The sequence below is a fragment of the Aptenodytes forsteri genome, unplaced genomic scaffold (genome assembly GCF_000699145.1).
Source record: "Aptenodytes forsteri isolate BGI_AS27 unplaced genomic scaffold, ASM69914v1 Scaffold70, whole genome shotgun sequence".
NCBI classification, from domain to species: domain Eukaryota; kingdom Metazoa; phylum Chordata; class Aves; order Sphenisciformes; family Spheniscidae; genus Aptenodytes; species Aptenodytes forsteri.
In genome coordinates this window covers 946,053-971,733 of record NW_008795690.1, presented here as the reverse complement: position 1 = coordinate 971,733, position 25,681 = coordinate 946,053, and the positions used below count along the sequence as shown (strand labels likewise).

The following is a 25,681-nucleotide window of genomic DNA, read 5'->3' as shown; positions in this document are numbered from 1 at the left end:
AACATTGAACAAACTGTAATGTTAATATAAATTTTGTATTTTAAATTGTTCTTCTTCAGCAGTGTAATCTTTAAAAATAATAACTTCCTTTGTTTGCAATTTACAGACAGTTAAATTTAGTTCCTGGACAGAAGGTTCTTTGATGTAAATTGTCTAAGACAGCTCATAATAACATTGCTTGGTGTTTTTCAGGCACAGTAGGGAAGGCACCAACAATACAAGCCAGCAAAAGTCCTGGGGGCTTTGGTGTTCAGGTCTCTGCAAATCAGAAAAACAAGCTGAATGACCCTGGAGGTGGTTCTTTCAGGTAAAAAAATAAAAAATAATAAAAAAAAAAAATGCAGGGGGGTCACTGGGGGGATCTTAAATATAAAACAGAATTTAGAATTGGCTTAACACCAGAGGGCAGTGTTTTACAATAATTCCTGCATTTTCTTACTGTGATTGAATGACAATTTTCTTTCTTAGTTCTATTTTTAAAAAAGGGAGGGGGTCATGACCTGTCTTGAGGATTTTTCTCTAAATGCACTTTTTAATATTTAGTGAAGCCTTCAATTCTGTGGATTATACTAAAACTTCTGGTAAATGGAATTATGTGTATGAAGTTTTTAAAAAAAAAAAAATACATGGTTGGTTTTACATATTGGATTCTAACGTTCATATAGAACACATCTTGCTGAGAAGATACTAATTGTGACGACAAGGCCTCCTGTCGATAGGCTTCTGCAGCTAAGCTGCAGCTCTCTCCTCATCAGCGTAGAGAAAATACTGTATGGTTTTGGTAGTGGGGTTTGGGGTTTTTTTGTGTGTGTGTGTGTGTAGGATTGTTGTTCTTGGTTTTGATGAGAAGACATTGCTGTATCTATTCTTCACGTTCTTACTTAGGTAGCAGAGGTTGGGGCATTCTGTGGGTCCCTGTAGTAATCAGGTGCTGCAAAGGTTCAACACGGTGGCATTGATGCATTGAGCTGCTATACCAGTTCTTTCGTACTTCAAACTTCTATTTTATATATATTTTGGATATTTTTACTCTTTGTAGTGAAAAGTTAATCTTATGTTTACTGCATTTTGCTTTCGCTACCATCATTTTAATTTTTTTCCACTGATGAAAGTACATTTTATTTGTGTTTAAACATTTTCTTTCTTTGTTAAATGACAAAATATTCCTAGATTTTAATTTTCATCTTCTGGAATTCTTATGTTGCTCTGACATCAGCAAACCACTAATTAATTTTCAGGCTTATGCTTTTGCAGGTGAAGTAAAAGAGAATTTGTAGCTCTGAAATATCTCTGCTTTGAGGCATGTCAGTATTGCAACTAATAGTGGTAGTACTTAGTATTAATCTAGAAGCAAAATCATTCAATTTTTTATTTTCCAATGCTTTTGCCTCCCACTGAGTATTTAAATGATTTAAAATGTCTGTTGGGTTCAATTGTACTGTCTTAATAAGTATTTTTTATGTTTTTAAGCAACATGAGCATTTATTCTTCGTTAGTGTAGCTTTCAATTTTACATACACCAAAAGGGACAGCATTTTTTTAACTGGATGTTGTAAACTGTGCCAGGATTGATTCTTGCATTCACTTAGTTTATACATAGAATATATTAGGTTAGCTGGAATTGTTAATTTTCCCTTGGGGAGAAGCAAATGCTCAAGGCACTGATTGATAAATCAATAAATCTTTAGTGAGTTTGGTAAATAAGCTGTCAAGGGTGTATGTCATTTTTCCTCTAGAGAACAAATTTTAGTCAGAATGAATGTGTTTGTTTCCTTGCATTGTTTTCTCCTTCAAAATAGTAAGACACAAAGCTGCATTTAAATAAGTCCATAAAATTGCAAGGATTTATTAAACAGCAGCAAAGATCAAGCTTTTTCTTGATACCTTAACAAAGAATTCAGTTGTTTGCATATTTGCATTTCAACCCCTAACCTCTCCTGAGGACAAATAGATGTCTGACTATTAAGCCTAAAGGCACAGAGCTGGAAATCTGTATTAATCCTCTGAATGCTGACTAGTTTTCCTCAACATTCCCAGCGTGTGTGAAGAATGTGTTTTTAGCCAGAAGGCAAACTGGCATCTAAAGCAAAGAAAGAATTTTGAAAAATAGTTGTGTTATGTATAAATTTATTTTGCCCTTAGTGTTTTATTATTGCATATTTGTTTCATTATTTTATATTCTGCTTTCTTTAAAATGACTTACTTGAGCTTTTCACTCTTGTGAGCAAAGTGTTGGTCACTAGAAATGAAAATGTGGACTTTGTTATTTTCAGTTTCTTCTGTTCTGGACTGTGGGAAATACAGGAAGGAATTACATAAAAGACGTAGCAATTAGGAATTTTGCAAATTACAGCTTAGCCTTTAATGTCAGCATTTATTAATGAACTGTAAGACTGCTTACATGAGTTCACTGGATATTATAGTAGCTGTTCTATGACACAGAGTTTTCAACCCAAGACTTCTGCAATGTAAAGTTGTTGTATTCATGAAATTTTATGTCACCTTTTTTGGTATTAAAATTTATTGTTGCTAAGTTTTCAGAGAGAACTACAAACAACTCCATTTAGTTGACTTTTCAACTACGTTAATACCTAAGGATGGAAATTTGATTTCCATTTTTTGTAATTTTTTGTTTGTTTGTTTTACAGTAGAGATCCAGGCTTACATTTGTACTGTAATAGTCCAGCTAGAGATTTCTGTAGTCGGGAGAGATGAAGCAGAAGGCGCACTGAAGTATGCTAGGGGCCTGCGTATTTGGCTACAACTGCTGTGTACATCATCATCTAGTTTGGTAACCTCAGAGCTCCCACTAACAAAGTTTACCACTGATGACAGTGAAAGTAGCAGACTCTCAAAGTAATTATTACCTATAGTTCGGATTGTGGCCAATATAAAGAACTAGTGGAAACATTTGTTCCCCCGATAGAGAGTCAGAAAAATTTCAGTTAGAAGGGACCTTGGGAGGTCAACTAATCCAACTTCTGACTCAGAGCAGGTTTGGTTAGATCAGGGACTTGTCCAGTTCTACATATCTCCAAGGATGGAGATACATGTTTGTGCTCTTGTATTATCCTACCACTTCCTAACTGTATTGAGTAAGGCTCAGTGGCATTGCATGTAAAATGAGGCAAGAAGTGGACAGAACCGTTCCCTTAATGTGAGTGATGATGGTATGTTTGCCAACGTGTACCAGCTAGCCAGATGCTCCTTCCTTTTCGCAGCAACCTTTCTTTTTCTGAAACAGTACTTTGAAGTTATAGGTAACCTCTTGGAGCCCGTCAGTATCAGGTTTTATACAGCCAATGTGATGGGTTTTTTTCAGAATCAGTTCTATGAAGTGACTGAGATCGTCTGAAGCTTATCTTAGTATTTGTATTTTATGCTGCTGACTGGCATCATTTTAAAGTAGAGTCTACCTGGGAATAAAAAATTTGTTTTTAGACCTCTTTTGCCTAGCCAAAAGAATCTATTGCCTGTTATTTCATTTTTATTTTTAAAAATATAGTTCTGGCAAAATGCCTCAAAATGCATGATGTTACATCTAATAATGTGCAAAGCAGAACGTCCTTTAAGGAGAGATAGAAAGCCTAATGTAAGTGTTAAAAGGATATCTTCCAAGTTTTCATCTCAAAATGGTATATGATGTAAAGCCTTAAGCTTTAAGTTTCTTTGTTTTTCCAAATAAATATTTCAAGCTATAATGTGATCATGTATTTTTTCCATATTTTTCAAAATAAAGAAAAATGCTGACTACAAATGTGGTATGTTCTGTCATCCCTTTTGCTTATCAGTGAGAAGATCCAACATAGACCATGAATGAATTGTATGACAAAGCAGTACTAGAGAGAAATTTCAAATGAAAGCTTTGAAGTCAGAATAAGCATTATAAGAAGTTTGTGTAAATAGAATTTATGCCAGTATGAAATGTAATATAGTAGTGGCTGTTACTGTAATTTCAAGTCACCGTTTATATCCAGTGTATTGTTGTTGATCTCTGATCTTGTGATCCATGGAATTTGTAGACTTGCTCAGTCTTGCATACGTGTAGGGACTTTGTCCTAAAAACATGAAATTTCACTTTTGAGAGAGAGGAGGATCAATAGTACAGTGTTGTCTCAGTTGCTTTATGTATTCTTATAGCTTATTTGGGAGCAGTTCAGTATTGCAGATTTGGACATCATTGGCTCAAATCTTACAAAGTGCATGAGAAAGAAAAAACAGTATGCAATCATGCAGTTAAGAATTGTTAATAAAAAAAATGCTACCAGACTTTTATAATGGCTTGTCTTAGTTTAAACAAAATCTTTGAAGCATGTTACGGACAACTGTGTGAATACTTTGTTTTTTCTTTCTTATTCTCAAATAAGGGTTTTGGGGTTTTTTTTGTAATTGCACGAGTGTTTTTAATGAAGAGGAGAGGGTGAGGTGTTACAAGAGTTTGAATATAGGAGGAAGAATTGAACTCTTAGGCTACTTTAAGATGTAGCCTGTGTTTGGAAAGAGTTTGAGAACCCATGCTGTCTTCTTAAAAATAGCATGCATGTTGGAATGTTAGATTTATCCCAGAAGACTCAGAATTTAATTCAGTAGAAAACAGAAATAATTACTGAAACAGTATAATTAGTATGAGCACAGTACGCTATATGCCAAGAAACATGAAATTGTTAAATACTGTGCTGGGATGAAAAGGGGAAGATTGATGATTACTGTCTATCTAGGCGACCACTGGATGGCATCTTTGTTCCACAGAATGACTTCTGAAAACTCACTCATCTGGACTTAAAAGTTGACTTTTATAGGAAATTGTTTGGCAAGAATGTCAGCCCTTTTTATATATAAACGTGTGTGTGTTTCGTATCCAAACCCAAGCTCTTTTTCGTGATGAAGTTCCTCAGAGTCAAAAAGGATATATTGATAGAGTTTTTTCCCATTAGACTGAAAAAATTATAGTCCCGACTATGATTAAAACATTTCATATGTCTTCCATGTAACGTTTAAAAAAAAAACCAACCAACAGATGTACTCACAGATAGTAGATTGCCAGTGTAAGATGGAAGGAAATGATTCTGTCCAGGAGTTACAGTGATGGTCTTTATAAGTGCTATTGCATTGATTTTGATAATTTCATTGGAATCCTGGTTTAGCTAAAAAGCTAAGCAGAAGGAAGATAAAAGATGGATTGTACTTTCTTCAGCTATTAAGTAAAAGTAGAGATAAGTATAAACTTCTCTTAAAAATTGTGTATATTTTTGTATGGATGATTGCTTGAAGGACGTGAAAGTACCTCAGTCCTGGCAACCTGATCTGGAAATACGGATTGAGACTGTATTACTTACTGCTAGCCAGATGGTGCGTAACTGTGTGATAAATGCTTGCTAAAGCAAGTGAGATCATGGGGGGCTATATATAGAGAAAGCATACGAGTTTCCTGCTCAGTTAATATTTTATCAAGATCCTTTGAGTCTTTGTGCTCAGGTCCCCTCAGCAGGCAGCGGTACCCAGGCACTGCCGGACCCCACAGAGAAGCAGCGCTGCCTTTGCACCCACAGAGATGTGAGGGTCCACTGGGAATCAATATTGGATTATTAATTTTTTTTAACTGCACAAGCTGGTTAATGTTTTGTAGTTTGGTCGGTTTTAGCTTTATTTTGAAATTCTGGGCTCAAGTCTGTTTTCCAGTAGCTTCCACTATCTTACATAGCTTTGAGTTTGTGTTATGTTAACTACCTTTATATGAATTTGGTTTTGCCATGGTTTAAAAGGCCTGCTGGATTTGGGCCTTGTGAGTCCTGGGTAGATCACCCTGGGTGATGCTCATTCTATTTTAAGCATTGAGGTTTTTAACCCCCAAAAATCTTAGGTTTTCCCCTTTTTCAGTTTTTATTGCTGTTTTTCATTTGTAGTTGGAATCTTTTGAACTTGTCACTGAATATTTAAGTCACTGTTAGTTGTTATGTGGCCAAGTACATTTATCAGCTCTGATATTTGGGGGCCGTTTCACAACTGGTTGGACAAGGCCGAAGAGTAGTTTGGTCATCTATGCACTGAATGCATAGGAGCCCAGTTTCTTCATGGTGGCTCTTGCGACCCTCCTATGAGTATCACATACATGCCATGTGAAATGTAAAAATGAAAATCCTTTAGACTCAGCATGAAAACCATCAAGGCAGGAGATCAATTTTGTGACACTATCCTCAGGAATTTCATTCCAAGAGAAGAAATCAAGTGCTTAACACTCATGGAAAATAATAACAGCTCGTTTGTGTAGCATTTTTCTGACAATCATTGTAAAATTTTCCATTTTCTGTCTCAAGTGTTCAGCACATTTCTGCAGGTTTATACAAACAAAAATCCTGCCTTAACTTCTTCCCACAAGGGAAAACAAAACCAGTATCTAACAAACCATACAAGTCTTCCACCAAAATTGGCTGCTCTAGCGCAGATATCAAGGAGAGTATGGGAGGACAGGAAAGACCTAGATTATGGATTTCTAGTTTTCTCTCCTTTTGTTCTCAGATGTTACTTGTAGCTTTTGTTTTTTACTGTAGGTGTTAAACTTGTTACAAGTGACAGAAAGTATTCTAGAGTGCATAGGACATCTATGTAATAATTTTTTAAAAACCTTTTAAATTAAGCTTTTATTTGTTTGCTTTATGCAGTAGTAGGAGTCTGGACTTGGATCTATGTGGATCTTTTCCATATATACATTCTCAAAGGTTGTGTAATCGCTCCTAGAATATGCTGAAATACAGTGTTCATGTCAGTAATAACTCCTAAACAGCATGCGCTAAAAACAGGTGATTGTTTCCACAGTTGTGAGTCATACCTCACAGAGGTAGGAGGTAAAAGATGCTTGAGAGATACAGGTATGGAAACTCAAATTTGTTAGAACTTCCTCAAGCTGTTAGGAAGGGTATTGCAGGGCAAACAGTGGCCTGGGAAGTGCTGCTATCATCTTCTCAAATGCAGCTAATTTTTCTAAAAGTAGTTGACATGTTCAACTGATTTTTGTATGTTGCCAGCAAAAATACCAGCGCATATTCAAACCACAGCTGGAACCAAAACTTACTTATGAACTCATCATGGTCAAAGAATCTTTCCTGACTACTGCTGAAAATGCTTTGGTGCCCATTTTGATAGGAACTTGTGAAACAGTGCAGGATTCCAAATTCATGTTTTTGCTTTTAATGTCTGTGGGGTTTTTATTTATTTTATCATTTTACTCCTAGTTTTTAGCATAAAGAGAATAGCCAAATGCTCTGTCTTTAGTGGTGATCATTGCCTTTAGTTTCCTGACCATCTGGTTTCATTGATATCACTGATTTTCAGATGAAGAAAAGACACCTCTGTCTCACCGTCTGTTACAGACAAATTGTCCTGCTTCTAAGTATTCCTAATGTGATCAGAGTAATATTTAGTCATTTCTGAATCTGGAATATATTCTATGAAAATGGAGACCCTAGTGGTTGTGCCTCAAGTTGGCCCAGCCACTGGGCATATTGCATGATGATTACTTTTGGAGAAGCAGGTAATATACAAAACGAATGTATCACATGCAGAATTATTTTTATTTGGGTTTTTTTTTCATTATAGAGATGATGATGACATCAATGATGTTGCCTCTATGGCTGGTGTTAATCTTAATGAAGAAAGTGCCCGAATTATGGCTGCCAACTCTGACTTGGTTGGAACCCAGATACAGTCCTGTAAAGATGAACCCTTTCTTGCTGCTATACCTCTACATAAACGCATACTTGAAATGGGTGAGAAACATGTCCTTTCCTTTTGATAGTGTTTCCTTTGGAGTTACGAGATTCTGAGAACATGCTTAGCACTTAAGATTGTTTTTTAAGCATTTTATTACATAATCTTGTATTACTAAACTTTCAAGGTTTTTGTGATAAAAGTAACTTAGTTCAAGTTGGAAAAAAATAGTATACTGGTACTTTTATACTTCATGCTCTCCCTGTGTTTTTTATGTCCAAGGATCTCAAAGCTCTTTGCAAACATTAATTATTTCTCACAATCCTCCTTCATGTTTTACACATGAGAAGATTGAAACAGAGAGGTAGAGTAAGTAGTACAGGTCACAGAGGACACCTGTGAATAACATTTAACAGAATGTTGAAGTTATCTGTCAAGATTTTCTTTCCCCATACTAACCAGTTACTCAGTTCTTAACACCTGCATCTATTTAAGTTCATAGTGATTTTCTTATAGCATTTTTTCATAAAGGTGTATTTATTTATCCTGGCAAAAAGGTGTATTTATTCATTCTGCCATTTGAAAATAGAAGTTAAAAACTGTAGTAGAAAAAATAAGTATTCAAAATTAGTGATGTTTTAAGGTTAGTAAGTAGGCTCAGAATGTATTTTATATGACATATTTCATTAATATACTATATATGTTCTAGTACCTAAATGTATCTTTTTCAACATAATTTTGGTAATATTTTCAGAGCCATCGGTTTCTTAAGATACTAAGCTCAAATTGTTTAGGGGCATAAATCATATATTTCTTTTAAAACTATGCTTATGTCACTAGTTAAATTTGTAAAATTTTTGGGGATCTAGTTTTTGTAATTTTAAAGATAAGACCAAAACCTTGTTACAAGTCAGTACAGTTAAGTTTTTAAGTCATGCGGTTACTTCTGAAATGTTATTTGTGTTTATGTTCATTGAATTAATGGAAGCCTTTTTATATTGCAGTTGCAGGCAAAGTTCTTCATTGACTTATTGTCAAGCTTCACTTTTGTATTTTAATTACTGCCCTTTTAAGTTCTCATTCAGATACATGGATTATTTTGCATGCTGTAGTTATCATGTTGCAGTGATGTGATGATGGCATTATGTGATGCAGTCTGGGAAAGCGATCTGCAACATTTTGTGAGATGGCTTACCACCACCTGAGATAGGAAGCCAGCAAGGCTTTAATGAAATTTGTTTGAGAAACTGTTGTGAGGGATGCTCACATAATAGTTTTTACAGGTGTAAGAAAACAAAAAGGAAACAGACATAAAACTGTTAAAAAGAATGGGAAATCAGTAATGAATTTGCCATATAAGCCTTAATGAAATGTCTGGGTGTAACAATTGCTGCACAACATGAAGCTGTAATTACAAGTGCAGGACTTACAGGAATCTGTACATACTTTAAGAGCCACAGAACCCATCACACTATTCATCACTGCCTTTTGGGGTTTGCTCCTCTGAGGAACAAATCCCTATGGCTGTTTTTGAAGCTTTATTGGCTTTGATAATTGAAATGAAACTTTCAAAGCTTTTAAAAGCAGCTGCAGGGATTTACTTCTCAAAAGCAGTGAATCCAGAAGAGCGGCCACTCCTAGTGATCTCCTGCAGCCACTTTTAGAGCTTTATTTTGGCTTTACATGAAGCCTTTTATAGTTTTGAAAGTGGCTGTGGGGTTCAGGAGTGGCTACTATCTGGGATCTATGGCTCTTGAGGAGAGAATTCCTTCAGCTGATTTTGAAGTTTTAGAAGCTTGGTTTTCATTGTGTGTGGCCAGATTTGTTGTTTGCATAGGACCACACACAAATTTAGTAGTTTGTGCTACTGGGCACTTAAAATAATGACACTGTAAGTTCACGACAAAACTCAGTCTTGCCATATGTTGCTGTGCTTAGACACACCAGGACTAAGCAAAGGAGGCTGTGACCTTCTCAAGCACATTAGGAAAAAGAAAGTATGTTATGTGAGTCCTCATTCTTCTGTTTTCATTACGCCTGTTGACAAATGAGATAAAATAGATTGTTTCTTCTTACTTTTACCTGAATATGGCTTAAACAGACCTTATTTTCTACCTTTAAATCTATTCATATTTAATGATCACTTTAGTTTTAGGGCATATTTTTAATGTTTTAGTAAAAGAGAGATTTGTGGTATGTACAGTATTAGGAAACTGCTCTTCTTTCTCAGAAGCTAGATGTTTCAAGTTTTCTGTAATATTAATCTCCTTTCTTTTCTGAGTAAGAGCTCTGTCGAGCAACTCAGTAGTGTTCCCCAAAGGCTGTTTCAGAGATTGTGCTTCCATTCACCAGAGTCAGAATATAAACTGCTAAAGTGAGAGCAGATGCTATTCAGTCTTTGGCAGTAACCACCAGCCAAATGCCTCAAAGTTATAGTGAAAGAGGTTTCTTAATATATTGTACGTTCTTATCTCTACTGTAACTTGGCAGTGTTATCATCCAAAGTTTATATTAAATCTAAATGACTAATATTATTATTGATCCTTTTAAATAGAAGAAGTAACTGAAAGGTAATTCATGCAAAGATATTCATCCACTTCCCACATGCTTCCTTATCCAATTTTGTATCTAGTTGTCTAGATTACCATTTGGCTGGTAATCATTGCCATTTGTTCATGTAGGAGGACAGGGCTGTGACTGTTTCAAATTCTTCGATGCAGAATCAAGAGTGGGTATTTTTTAGCAGATAATGTATTCCTTTTGCTATTCCATTCAGGATCATAAAACTTTAAACCCTGATCTTTCTACATGACAGCACAGCATAATGAAACATATGCAAAGAGTTGTAAGGCTTTTGTTTTTCTTTTTGGGGAAGTTGAGATGCAGAGGTTGATGTTCTTCATGTGCATGCTGATGTGCATACAAACTCTTAAAACTTTCTAGGTCTTTAACTTTATTATTAAAATGAGTAGTATTTCTTTAAAGGGCAAGATAAGCTGATTAGACACTCACAAATAAATAATGCTGAAAAATCCTAGCTTTTTCATGTGGTTTTTATGGGAAAGAAACAAGAAAAATAACCTTAATAATTTGTAATTGTTTCACTTCTGTTCATTCATAAGTTATTTCTTGGTGGGTAAGAATGCTGTATTAGTTAGGTTTTAGAAGCTAGTTTTTGACATTCTGGGTTTCCACTGTTTACCAAAAGGGGCAACACTTCAATCGATAAAACAATATGACTTAGCAGGTTGTTTTAAGCGTGACAGTTTTCTCTGGTTTGTAACCATCTTGTGAAAATAGAAACTCCTTGACTCGGGAATTATTGTTACAGCATTGTTTCTGAGAGCAGATAAGAATTAGGCTGCACTGTATTTTATATTTAATATTGGTGAAAGGTAGCAGGACATAGTGAAGGATGGGATAAAAAGTGACCCTTTTTATATTGCCTGATAACTAAATCCATGGAAAAAGGGAACAGATCTGTTGTGTACTTCCCTGAGAAGTCTTTTGACTGAGAGCTGGTGGTCTCTAGAACCTCCACTAGCAGTTCCAAAAAACTTTGCTTTATATTTTGTGCTCAACAGAGCATGATATCCTCACAAGCTTAGAATCTGCAGCAGCTTATTAATTCTCACAGCTTTTGTTTTAATTCTAACTGATTTCTTCTACAACCAGATGATGCCATTTTGCTTTTACTTGGCTATCCCTAGAATGTCACAACTTGTGGAGAATATTAACCATAAATTAACTGTCTTAATGCAATAATAATGAAACATAAGTTTGGCATACTGTATTCTTTGACCTTAGATATTGTTTCTTTCTCTCTTTCTCTTCACGTTCAGTGTTCTTCACCCAATTTTTCTACTTCAGTTTTTATTGTTACAGAGCACTGGCTGAATAGAATAATTATAAATGTGACATTCTAAGAAATGTGGGACTGGTTTGGCCATATTGAATACATTTTAACTGTCCATCTTGTATTTTCAAATTATTTTTACTTAAATATATATGATAAAAATGTATTGGAGAATCATCGATGATATTTTTGTTTCACATTCATTCAGAATTATTTTTATATCTGCATTAGGAAATCAATTTTTCCATAGCGTGATTTTATGAAATACTGTATTTAGGTCTGTTATCTAGTATTGTTATAAATTTCCTTTGGAAGAAGTCTATTACATTGACAATGTAGCATACACCTGCAACACTTCCTATCACAAAATTAGCACTGGATTCTCTTGCTTCATCCAAATAGATTTTTAGGCTAGAACACACATAGTGGTGCAGGCCAGTTATTACGAAGCTTGAAAATGTGCTGATGAATCCAAATTCTCCTAGTCTAGTAGTTAAAAGGCCTACAGTCTTCCTTAAAACAGCTTCAGAGAAGCTTGGCTTGATACAATTAAGCAACTGTCTCTGTCAATGATACAGTTGTAGGGTTAGGCTCAACATAATTTATAGATTTACCTTTTTGTAATTTTACATGTAATATATTTTTTTAATTCTGCCTGATGAAATATTGATCATTGTTCTGCCTTGATTCTTTCTTTGTTCAGTCACGCTTGAATTGCATGTCTGCTATAAAAATGCATGTTAAAACATAAGGAAATAGCTTATCTGTGTTTTCTGTATTCTGGAGTGTGTTGAATCTACTACGTGGCGTCACAGTGGCAGCCCAGTTGTATGCATATGTATATATTTTAAATAAATAATTTGAATACTCTAGAGGGCATTTTTGCTAAACCTATATTGCTAAACCATCCAAACAGAGATTGGGATATCCTTCAAGGAACCACGCCAGTAGATTTCAGAGCCTTTATTTAGAGCATTTGTTACTAGTTTAATAAGAGAGTCATTCTGTCATCCTCATTTCATCTGTTTGTTTGTCAACAGTTGTATTCAAGTTTGAATGAGATGAAATTGTACTATTGATGATTGCTCTTTCATATACAGAGCAGTTGTAACATAAAACTATACTTATTTCTCTGGCTGGTTTATTTTAGAGGGTTTTTGTAGCTGCTTAGATTACAATTGTTGTGGGTTCTGAAATTCTGAGCTATCGCACTGCCTGTGAAGATAATTTTTTGTTTTCACTGCACTTTTTGTTGATGTGACTTAGTCGTTTTCCTTGTTGACTTTTAACTTTTTATCCATGAGTTGATTTGTCTTCAGACTGAAATGTTCCTTTTAATATCAGTTTTCCCACCAGCATCTTTCTGTCAAGATGACCTCCTTAAATACCTGTGGACATAACTCTTGATGGTGTTTGGAGATAGTTCTAACATGTACTTGTTCTTAAGCATAGCAATTTGAAGTTGTGCGTTGTCCTAATGACATGCTTAGTCCACTTGAACTATACCTAGAGTGGTGTTTTCTGTGATTCTAGCTGCTTTTTTTCAGGGAAAAAAAGTCGTGTTAGGTATTGTATAATCCAAATTGCAAGTTATTGTGCATGCCAAATACGTTTACTTTTTCTAGTTCCTATAAACTTCAGTATGTCACCTGCAGAGGTGCGGCAGGTGTAGAGATGTATCTACATTCTGACATCTGGAATAGTTCTGTAACTTAGTGCAGAGTTAGGGTTTTTTTTCATTAGTATAAAACAAGCAATTTGCTAGAAATTTTATTTAGATTAGAAGGTGTGCACTGCTCCCAATCTTCTTAGCGTTGTCCATAATTGTGATAATTTAGTTTCTTATGTTGAGATTGGAGTTTATTGTACACGTTCAATAGAGAATTTGGTTTTATATTCCAACTTAATCGACTGCTAATGTTACAATATTATAAGACAATTATATGTTATTCACATTTACTATTTCCTTTTCAAAAAAGGTGGGAATACATTCCCATTTTAGTATCAGCAGCAGTGTTGCCAAATAAACATAACCAGTAAGTATTTCAGCAGAATGTTAAACCGTATTGTTGTTCTTTCTTTAATAGGTCCATGATTAGACTTCCTGTTTTACAAGATGTCCCAACATGTGTTGGAATGGTAACTTCAGTACCACCTGAGAGCTTGGAGTCTGCCTTTCTGTGAAAGGTAGGGCAGCTTCTGTTCAATATTTTTTGTGTATTTCTAAGGTTTTCTTTTTATTAATCTTACTGGTTCTGCAACACTACACAATCTGAGTTATTCCTTTAGCAGTATCACCTCTAAGTGCCAGAACTGATGTTATTTCACCAAGCAGTAATTTCTCAAAATGTAGATATGTTCAAACTGTGATTACTTATGAAGAAAATGAAGCTGTTTCTTCAGGCATCATTTTTAAAGGTTTTACTCCAATTGAACTGAGAGCATGACCATACTATTTGGTCCCAGAAATATTTGGAGGATTCAAGTTTTGTTTTCACCATAATACCTTGCTTCTGTTTTATGAATGTAGTGGAAGAGCCTTCTTTAAAAGGTCTTGCTATTTCTGGAAGGCAGTTCTGGCCTTCAGGGCCTACCAAAATATGTTGCCCAGCTTCAGAATAAGTTTGTATCTGGGAACTGAATGGCCTAAATTTCTTGGTCTCTGCAAAGGAGAGTAAAATTAAGATCATCGTTCTGTGGAGATGCATTCTCTACCAAATTCATTTATAAAGTCCATTTCATAAAGAGATTTCTGGTAATAAATATTGGATGTAAAATAAGAACAATAAAAAGAAAACCTTAGAGAACCATTCAATATTGCAATAAAGCTGACTTACATTATCCCTGTAGGCAAACTCCATGCTCTGGAGGTGGTACTAATGTCCTCAACTCTCAACACATGTTGGAACATCTTTGTGGAGGAGGAAGTCATTGATCAGTGAGCAGCATCTTCAAGGATCGTTTAAGGGGGAAAAAGTAAAAGGTAATATTTTCTAAAATATGTTGAAACGATTGTTCATTACGTTTATTTGGCAATCCTGCTGCTTATACTAAGGTTGTAATGTTTTCATTTCTTAAAATTATTGAAAAACCTCATAAATTTCACTTTAGTCTTTCCTTCTCCCATGAGTTTGAATTGCATTGGTTAGCCTCCTTCATGTTGCTGAGTCTACTGCATACAAAGTCCAGATTCTACTATAACTCATTGGCAATTTGGCACTTTTTTTCAGTGCTTATAATATGGAGAATGTTAGTCTGTGGTTTAACCAGTTTTGCAGTGTCTAGTGTTAAATAAATAAATAAATAAATAAAGTCACAGCCAAATGTTGCAAAGTGTTGAACTGGTACAAAGACATTCTACTGGTAACGAAAGGGTATTTGTTTTCAAGGAAGTAGCTGCAACACTGGATGTTGTGCCAAATGAGGTACCACTATTGCACGATAATGTAGGAGTGCAACTTTAATATCAACTATCATAAACTAGAGCTATTTTACAAAATCAAATTACTGTGTCTGATATGGATAAACTTTGTAGTGGTGGATGATCTGGTGATGCATGGATTTGGTATTAATGAATGTGGCACAATGTCCTGATCTTGACAACTTTTCCTCTAATCCTGGACATACACAGATGAAGGTGATAACATTCTGAAATTCAGGTTATGGTCTTCGGTCTACTCTTCTGGTATCCTTTATAATTTCCTGTATTCTTTGTGCATATCCTTTCTGGCTGACATGCCCATCCTGCCTCCTTAAGATGAGGCCTGATGTTGAGCTAGTCTGCCTGGCATCAGGCTTGTAGTGGACAACTGTGATACCTGTTCAGAAATGTCACCAACAAGACTTTTATAGTGTCAGAGAGATGGCTTCTCCAGGAAAAAAAAAAAGCCAAAATGTCTGCATTGTTTACAGAAGTTGTTTTAAAAAACAGAAGCATATAGGTAAATTCTTATACTTGGTATTCCTTTTAATCCTTGCGTGGATGTGATTGAGAGTGTGTTCTGTTACTGCGAGGACTATGTTACAGGATGCTGGCATCTGTGCCTTCACGTGTGTTTGTCGTCTCTGACATTCTTACAACAGTTCTCCATCTCTGTCTCACCTGTCATACTGTCACAATCGTGTACTTCTTGTATTTAAGCCTGAGGTCCTGTGATGGTTTAGTATCTTTTGATCTGGAGCTTAGCCCAAGGAGCACATTCTTCTAGCCTGCATGAAAACAGGTAGGGGATAAATCCCCAACTAATAACTTCTCTATTGTTTTCTTAGGGACTCTTATTGGTGTCATTGCCATATTAGTTCTTTCTCATCTGGTCCCTCTAACAGTCTCTTTTGATTTGACTCTGTAGTGAGTAACCAAACATGAAAGTACACTGAGGCATGTACTATTATTCATAAAAATAGTGAACATATTTTCCAGTTCTCTACAGTCACTCTGTGTTTATTCTTGAATGTTCCTCAATGTCTTTGGACATGCTTATTATGTATTTATGTTTTGAGAAAACTAAGATGAAAAAAAAAATCCTATAACTGTAATCTGTATATTCTCAATTGACTTGTTGAAACCTGCACCTATTTCAGTTCTCATCCCCTCCTCTGTCTTTTACATTTTCCTCACACCGTTCAGTTGCTGCAGCACAGGTTACTGGGATTATAGGGTAGGATCTGGATGTAGTTCTCAAAACTGCTTTGACCTTCAGTACCTCCCTTTTAATAACTTCAGCATCCTCCCTTCTTTTAGGATGTACACTTGAAATTGCATCAAAAGTAATCTTAAAGAGGAATTATTAAAAGAGAAGGAATTAAACATCAAAATTAAGGATAACGTGTTTCCTTAGCACATTGAGATTTTGATTTCTTCTAAAAGAAATTAGGTAATACACAGTTTAGTTACAGAAAAAAATAGGAAAAAGATTAATAGTAGTAGCTTCTGTCCTCTCTGATCAAGCTGAAAGGCTTCCTTGCCATCTGAATAGATGAAAGTGCATCTTCTAGATGCACTGCTTATATGTTCATGCTTCCATGATTTATGGCAACTCCTTCCATTTTCCAAGCCTCCACATACCTGTGCATAATGCTGTTTGGTGACTAGCTTGGTTCTGTTAGAGACAAACCACTAAGGATAATAAAAAGACTCTTTAGGGATGATTAATAGCTACCTTTCAGCTGTTTAATTATCTAGCTTAGAGACAGAATTTTGGAAACTGGATTGTCTGGTATTTTAGGTCAGACCTCTTCTCAAATTAGTTCTTACTTTTTGCCAAAAAGTATGAATTATGTGTGGGTTCCCAGACTTACCCACCTGGCTGAGAATTCTTAGAGAAGCGAAGGCTTATTTTTGTCATTCTTAAATGACTTTCATCAAAAAACACTTAATCGTGTAAGTAGGGTCAAGTAGGATTCTTGAGAAATTCTTTTTACTTGATGAATTTTTTTTGTCCTGCCCCAAATCCCACCAACTTGCATAAGAGCTTTGAATCAGCACAGAAAATAGGATCAGACATTTTGGCCTGGGTTACACATAGATTTTGCATGGATACAACTATTTCTCTGGCTCTGTTGTGTTAAAATAATTATACCAATATGACCCCCTAGAATGGAGCTATTTTTCTGGTTTTCCCTTTACAAGAATTAGGGATATAAAATGAAATTGGACCGTAAAAGTTCAAAACAAGCAAAAAGGGCTAATTTTTTTGCCAGGTGAGTAGTTAAGTTATGGAACTCTTTGTTTTAGGATGTTGCAGGTTCAAAAAATTACTTGAAAAATTAATGGGAAAAAAATTCCATCCTGACCTAATAGAGAGAAAGATAAGATCCTCTAACTTAGGATGGTCCTAGGCTGTATATTGTTGCATAGTTATCACTGCACACTTTTTTTTTTAATAGTCTTCTAGCAGCGTCTCCCACTACTGCTGTTAGAGAAAGGATGCCAGACTATATTACACAGTATAGCTTTTCTTAACTTTATACAGTTATATAAATACTTGACTATTTATTATAGTATAGTTTGTACTGAGTAAGTTAAATCCACTTTAGTATCTGAAACAAACTTTGAGTGGTTTTGTACCAGTGCATTCACACTATAGAGCTTCTGAGTCTTAGTTGAATCTTACTTTGCTAAAATAATTTGGTTGGCATTTACTTTGGAGGGAGCAGGAGAAGAGAGTATTAAAATTTGTGTAACATTTATTCAGAATTTTTATTCCTTTAGGTTACTTTGCAGTTGTATGGCTGGTTATCTTTTTTTTCTGCTGTGTCTTGCACTGAAAATGGCTATGTATTTTGAGGATTTTAATCTGTAAGTTTGGGATTTATTAATTTATTTTTAAAAAAGTAACTGATGTTTCACCAGTTTCTCAATTTCACAAAATGCTTCCTGGGGAATCATCTCAAGGTGGGTAGTTCTGAAGAAGTATAGAACAAATACTACACCCAGCAAGTCTTGAATTCTCCAGAAGACTGTCCACTTTTATCCAGAAGCTGGCTCATGAGATAATTTTTATCCTATGAGAGGAGGAATGTTCTTTTACAAACAAGCCCACTGAAGTAATTAATGTAGGGTCTTCTGTTATTTTGTAAATAACAATTACATGGTGATAAAAAGTCATTCTCCTTAACAGAGTCTGTTTATTACATATGAAGGTGAACTGGAAGTATAGTGTTGAACGGTATCAGATACTGGTTTACAAAATCTTTCCCATTCCAGTTCAGGGCTGGTTTGGAGCTGTGGAATATATCTTGGCCATCTGCCCCTCACAGAGGGGTGCTGGTTTGTACCTGCTAGAGGGAATAATTTACCAAATCTCAAAGCACTTGGCACTGATTCTCTCTAGTTTGGCAGGAAACGCTCCCTAGCCTGTGGCTTCCCTAAACAGACTCCAGGTTATAGGTTCCTCAGAGGCGCCTGCTCAAACAACTTCATTTGGATTGGCTGTTTTTGTGAAGGTAGCAACTAAAGTTTTTTTTGTTTCTCCTTTCTTCATCCTGTCTTCCACCACCAGACAGGCTTAACAGTACAGCAAGTCAACATCTGTTAAATTATTTATGCATTTAGTTAGTAAGACTTAAAGTGAAGCTTTTATTTAAAGGACTGAAAACAGAAAATTACAGCTAAAATTATCATACTGTTTCTTTTGCCTGGGATCACTAGGTTATCTTATACCCCTAGGAATCTCTAATCCTAATCATCAGAACTAGTGATTTGTTGTTTGCACTATCACTCTGTTTAACAAGCTTTTCCTTCAGTTTTTAATACTTAAAGTCTGTCTGAGGCTCTGGTAGCCCCCCCAACAAAACCCCAGGGTATTTTGTACCCAAACCACCTCCTCAATTTTTTCCATTGTTGTGTTCCATCCCCCATTCTCTAGCTCAATATTTAAGATTGGGTTTTCCCTTTGATAGCAGTATGAATGCAGTATTGATGGATTACTTTGTAGGCTGAGGACATTGCTATGTGGGAGATGTACCCCGTTCTTAAGTCCCACCTGATTAGGTTGGGACAAGTAAGTTCAGTAATTGCCATTTATGGCTCCTCAGGATGCCAAGGGCCCTTAGTGCATTAGAGTTGTTTCCCCTTTGTGTTTAGTCAGCCTGATAGTTAAATGCTGTTGCTCAGTTTAGAATTACTAATATAATAGTATTAGACAAAGCACCTATTGCTTTCTGTTGATTTCATAACCTGCTTTCTGTAGACACCACACATGGTGTGTCTTAGGACAAAAAAATATTGCTTGTCTAGTTTTAGAAGGTGAGCTGCTCTCCCCTTTCCCCCCAGTCTTTTCAGCTGTTAGCCTCCAAAAGTTCCTGTATAGCTTAAGTCTTGAACAGTGACTACTTAACTGATCATGTTGTATTTAATTACATGTAATTTTATAGAGATTAAGGTGTTTTAAATGTTTCACAGCTGACACCTACAGCAGAACTATAAAATCATCAGTTTCCCTTATGCTATTGAAATGGAGGAATGGAATTTATTAAAGAATTGCATAGTTGGGAGGGCTGCAGAAATTCAAGTGGTAGTTTTTCCAATGCCTTGCTTTTCCTGATGGGAAAGAGTGCAGAGGGACTGAGGCACATAAAACTGTGGTGGTTCTGTTGGGATAAAAGAGGAAGGGGGCTTGAGCCTAAAATTGTAGATGCAATCAAAGGCACAGCCTAGTACTTACTGTGCTGTGGGTGTGAGGTAGGTAGGTAGATATGACCAGATGCATCTTTGTTGCATTATTCTAGATCTGATGCTGTTGAATGAGGTTAAATAAAAGTTTAAACAAATAATGTCCCAGATTCAAGGGGGATGGACCTTTGTGATTTGTTTCCATCTACTAGTATGCAAGCCAGCTGAAACAGCAGTAGAGGCCTGGACCTAAGAAGTCTGGTTCCAGCTGCATCTTGGGCCAGTATTTCATGCACAGAATTTAAAGTTAAAGAAGTTGCTCCTGGTTTTAAGATGATAGCAGAGAGTGCTTTCTGCAGTTCTGGCTGACCTGTGATTAGGGCAAATAGAGACTAATTATGCACTCTCCCAGTGCTTCTGTTGAAGGACAAGACAAATTCAAGCCCTAAATACATGCTGTTTAACTGTTTAAAACCAGTTCTTCAAGGTTTTTCTGTTTTAAGTGTAAACGTAAAGAGATTTTATACAGGCACTCAATAATTTATCACATCAATAATCAAAGTCAGACCTAATGTTTACAAATACTTTTTTTTTTAATCTTTGATGTCAATCCTGTCAGTCCTCTTAAAGTATAAATTATTAAAGTAACTTTTTGATTCATTGAAAGCCTATCTGCAAAGACAGTATTTTTCTGCTGCTTCTCAAATAGGGCAGTACTCTTCTTAGGATTTATTTCAGTTTGTTTGATCAATAAAATATAGTTAAACTTTTAAAGTGCAGCAAAGCCAGTGCCTTTCAGATAGCTAAGCAGATGATAGCACTCTTCAGAATGTTCCCTTTTTGGGACCTGAAAGTTTTCAATGACAAGGTTTAGGTGCTTTTATGTTTGTAAAAAACAATCTTGTGCTAGTCAGTACTCTTCTTAGGATTTATTTCAGTTTGTTTGATCAATAAAATATAGTTAAACTTTTAAAGTGCAGCAAAGCCAGTGCCTTTCAGATAGCTAAGCAGATGATAGCACTCTTCAGAATGTTCCCTTTTTGGGACCTGAAAGTTTTCAATGACAAGGTTTAGGTGCTTTTATGTTTGTAAAAAACAATCTTGTGCTAGTGACACATATGACAATATCAGAATAATATTGCTGAACGTTTTTTCCCCTCAAGGTTTTTGTAACTTATGTACAAGTTCAAACTTTATAGAAACTCTATTGCAATATCTCAAACTTTTAAATAGAATATAGTTTATTTGTAACAAAAATATTCTAACACACTTCCTTTGCATGTTGTCTTGTATACTGTAGATCTTTATTAAATGCTGATTGAACCATGGTTTGCTATTAAAGCTTCCAAACATGTAATTAAGAGTGAATATGTAGGCAGGCTTTATTGTGTTGTTCTATAAGTGCTTGGCAGATTAGAAATTTGCTTACTTTGGGGGTATTGATTTGTCATCCCTCATATTTTTCATATAGGATAGTGTGACTCAACTGACTCTTTAGTAGCATTTGATGCCTCTGAGGATGTGTTGAAACAGTCCTGCCACAAAGAATTGTTCATGCAATTGGGCATCAATTCTTGATGGTCTTGTACAGTTCTGGTGTAGTAGAGATCTGGCAAGAACACTTGAATGAAGAATGTGACCTTAGTTATGTCGTTAAAAAAATAAAAACTCAAATTCAAGTGGAAAGATTGGTTAAAATTATAGCTTGGAGCATTGCTTTGCTCCAGCTCCATTTTTGTTGTTATCCTTGATGATGTCTTTATCATAGCTCTAGGAAAAGTTCAGAATTACATTGCTAAAGTAATTTTAAAGACTTAAAGCATATACTTGTTATCAAAAATGTCTGAATTTAACAAATGTATTATTTAAAAGCAAGCAACTTGTTACAAATTACACATTTCTTGATGTTTTACTTTTAAGTGTGTGGCCCCTCACTGCTTTAAATGCAGAATTTTGGTCACAAAACTACAAGTTAAGATGGCCATGTTATCAAGCTTAAAGCACATTAAGAAGATCACCTAAAAGTCAGAAACAAGTTCAACTTTTTTTAACAAAAGACAGATGATAGCAGTCTGTTGATAGAAATACGTTAATTTTTTTGTTTAATCTTAATTTTCTTTTTGGGTTTTGCATTTCTGTACGTATGTAAGTGTATATATTATGACTTATTGAAATGATCAGATGGCACAATTAAGACCAGAATCCAGGATGCTAGGACCTAAATAAAAATATATGAAGCCACTGTCCAGTGACTTGGTTAGAAAGATAAATAATATATTGAGGATATTTGTGTTTTGTGATACAATTAAGTATGTATAGTATTATAAAATACATATATGTGTACATACACATTTCTTAAAACTATAAATGATATTTCTTTTCCCACATCATCATCAGTCTAGGGAATCTTGCAAAGGGAAGAGAAGCCTTTCTGTATTAGAACTGGAAAACGTAATTATGCAGACTGGAAGAATATCTCAGGAATTTCCTATTTAGAGATCAGCATTATTTTCCTTTGATGGCAGACAGAATTCCAGTATGCTTTTTATAAATGAGAGTGGATGAAACTCAGGAGGAGATGTAGCAGTGACAAAAAAAAAATACTAAGACTTTAATGTAGAAACATATGAAGATTAACAGTTTCCAGCCCTTTGCATAGATTCAGTTTCTACTTGGCATTTTCTCTGAGGAGCAGAAAGCAAAAAAAAGACGATCTCTAAACAATGGTATCAGAACTTTTCTTAGGTCAGTGGATCAATAAAGTGGTATGCATGACTGTTTATGAAAATATAACTAGGCCAGCCTTCCCAAGTATAGATGAGATTGTTGTTTCAGGAGCACGTTGGTAATTTTCCCATCCTTGTCCTAAGTACAATCCAAGTATTTAAGTAGCGTGCCAAATCTTCATGTAGTATACAGCTTTGGAATGCACCCTGCTTCTGACATCCTATGCTAACAGGATTTTGACTGATGTAATTTAGAGCAAGGAAGATATGGTGATGCTTCCACACATGATGAATGTTGTGCATGACAAGTTGACTTTTTAAAAATGTATCTTTTTGTCTTTTTGTAGTCTGGTTTCTTGACGCTAATTCATTTTTGGGGAAATTTGTTTTGTATTCTTTCTTCCTTAGCCTGTTTTCCAAAGAAAGCTAGCCTTAAGTGATTGAATGGTCTATTCGCCTTCCTTCTCTCTCCCTTCAGGTAACTTTTGAATCCATTGATAAATCAACAGCTAGATAGCCCCTCCATGTGTCCCAGTTGAGGGGGAAATCTACCGTTTTTTCCTTTTCTTTGCTCTTCTGTCTGGTTGGCTGCCAGTCAGCACTCTTGTACAGACTGGCCAGGTTATCCTCAGGGTGAGCTGACTGTGCCCAGCTAGCAAGCTGGACAAATACAGACTGGGGGACGCGCCAGGGGGTGATCCTAGATGTATGAGGGAACTAAGGGTATTGTGTGATAATAAGGAATATGGGAGGAAGTTCGAGCTATGCGGGAGGACATGGATCATAGAATCACTCAGGTTAGAAAAGAACTTGAGTGGTCATCTAGTCCAACATCTTGCTCAAAGCTGGGTCAACATTAAATTCAGACAAGGTTGCTTAGGGCGTTGTCTGGCTGAGTCTTAAAAACCTGGAAGGTGGGAGAGTCTACAGCTTTTTTGTGCGAAGTGTTCCAGTACTTAATTATCTTCATAATGAAGAATTCTTCCTTATAACCAGTCAGAACCTCTGCTGTTTCAGTTTATGAATTTATTTCTCATTCTTCCAGGCATCCTCAATAAGGAGTCTAGCTCCATCTTCTCAATAACCTCTCCCCTAAGCCTTCTCTTCCCCAGCATGATGCTGAGGAATCTGATCCAGGTGCTGGAGCATGTCCAGAGAAGGGCAACGAGGCTGGTCAGGGGTCTGGAGAACAAGTCTTATGAGGAGCGGCTGAGGGAACTGGGGTTGTTTAGCCTGGAGAAAAGGAGGCTCAGGGGAGACCTCATCGCTCTCTAACTACCTGACAAGTAACTAGCGATAGGACGAGAGGAAATGGCCTCAAGTTGCACCAGGGGAGGTTTAGATTGGATGTGAGGAAAAATTTCGTCACTGAAAGAGTGGTTAAACATTGGACCAGGCTGCCCAGGGAAGTGGTTGAGTCCCCATCCCTGGAGGTATTTAAAAGACGAGTGGATGAGGCACTTAGGGACATGGTTTAGTGGGTGGTGGTGTTGGGTTGACGGTTGGACTTGATGATCTTAGAGGTCTTTTCCAACCTCAATGATTCTATGATTCTATGAAGAACCCTCAGGTTCTCCTCATATAGGTCATATGCTCCAACCCCATAACCATCTTGGTGACTTTTCCCTGGACTCAAGTTTTTCCAAGTCTTTCTTGTACCGGGCGACCCAAAACTGACTGCAGTATTCTAGATGTGGGCTGAGCGGAGAGGAATAATTGCTTCCCTTGATTTATTGGTTACTGTTGAGCTACCATTTTGCTGTTGATACAACCCACTATGCTGTTAGTCTTCATTGTTGCCAGGATGCACTGCTGAATCCTGGTTAGCCTACTGCCCACCAGACTCTCATGTGCTTTCCATCAGTGCTGCTATCCTGGTAGGCAGTCCCCAGCCTGTGTCATTGCAGACAGTTAGTCCATCCCAGGTGCAGTACTTTGCATTTGTCCTTCTTGAGTTTCATGAAGTTCCTGCTGGCCTGCTCATCAGGTCCTTCTGACTGGTAGCCCTTCCGTTTGCACCGCTCACTGTGGTGCCATCTGCAAACTTGATGAGGGTGCTTTGTGTCTCCCCCTCCAGGTCACTGAGACAGCTATTAAAAAGGGTAAGTCTCAGGACAGACTCCTGAGGGACTCTGTTTATAACTGGCCTCCGGGTAGTTTTCTGGACTTGAGAATATTGTGTTGAGGGATTTTAGGAGTAGAAAGTTACTGGGATATTACAGAGGCTGATGAAGAGGATGTGGGACAAGAATCTTTAGGAACCAGGCATCTCAGGGAATGGTCCTTTGTTTATGGATGAATTTCTGAAGAGTTGGATAGGCAGAACCAGCCGTATAATGGTTGAATTTACTTAGAACAAAAGTCTTTAAAATTAGGAAAACCTTTATTGTGACAAAACCAAGATGGTGATAGTTCTTTATTATGAAAGGATTGTGTGTGTTCAGGGAAGTTGGGTAGCTGTAGTTACACTGCTGAAATTCAAAGAATTACTATTTTAACAATTATTCATTCATACCCTTACCTAGAATACTTGGTAGAATTTTTCATCTCAAACCTCTTTTCTGGATACTAGTTAATTAAATTTCCCTTCTCACTTGCATTTTATCTTTCAGACTAGGGTTTTTTTGATTGATAGCTTTGCTTACACGTTTGCATAATAAAATGGTGCATGCTCAAATAGGACTTGATATTGCTAGTCTGACCTGCACAAATAGCTTCTACCAATATGAATAGTCCTACTGACTTCAAGGACTTAATTTGCAGGAGTAACAGTTGCAGCATTGGGATCTTAATGCCTATGTCTGCTTTCCATTATATGTTCAGCTTTCAGCAACTTCAGCGGAGTTCCATCTCTATTACAGAGGACAAATTGAGCACCAAGAAAGATTTAATTTTTTTTTTTTTAGCGATAAAGCAAAAATCAGTTAAAAAGCATATATACATATTGCTAAAATCCTTAAGGTGACGCATACAATATGGAGTCAGTGATGGCTTAAGTTAGTTTAGAGATAACGACTTCAAAGAATCATTAAAAAACTAATATCAGAAATATATGACATGGAGAATTCAGCTCTGGGAAGTGCGGGAATGATGTACTGTAGTGATGTAATAAAATATACATTTAAATAGACACTACAGATCCAAAAAAAGAGAGGAAGAGACGGGGCGAGGGAGAGCTGCAGGAAACGTAATCTTTTTCATACGGCTTAGCACAGAACCAGCTGTAATAGCCGTATCTACAAACAGAATTCAGCGCAATTTCACTTTGGGCTGCGTTACTCC

The 25,681-nt window shown here is 36.2% G+C and overlaps 1 protein-coding gene across 1 annotated transcript in view; it reads left to right on the top strand.

Annotated features, from left to right (window-relative positions):
- Positions 1-25,681, top strand: part of LOC103901903 (transcription initiation factor TFIID subunit 4) — a 151,312-nt gene that overhangs the window by 39,380 nt on the left and 86,251 nt on the right. Inside the window, 2 exon segments of the mRNA XM_019473018.1 lie at positions 193-307; positions 7,594-7,763. Coding sequence (XP_019328563.1) covers positions 193-307; positions 7,594-7,763 — 285 coding nt within the window.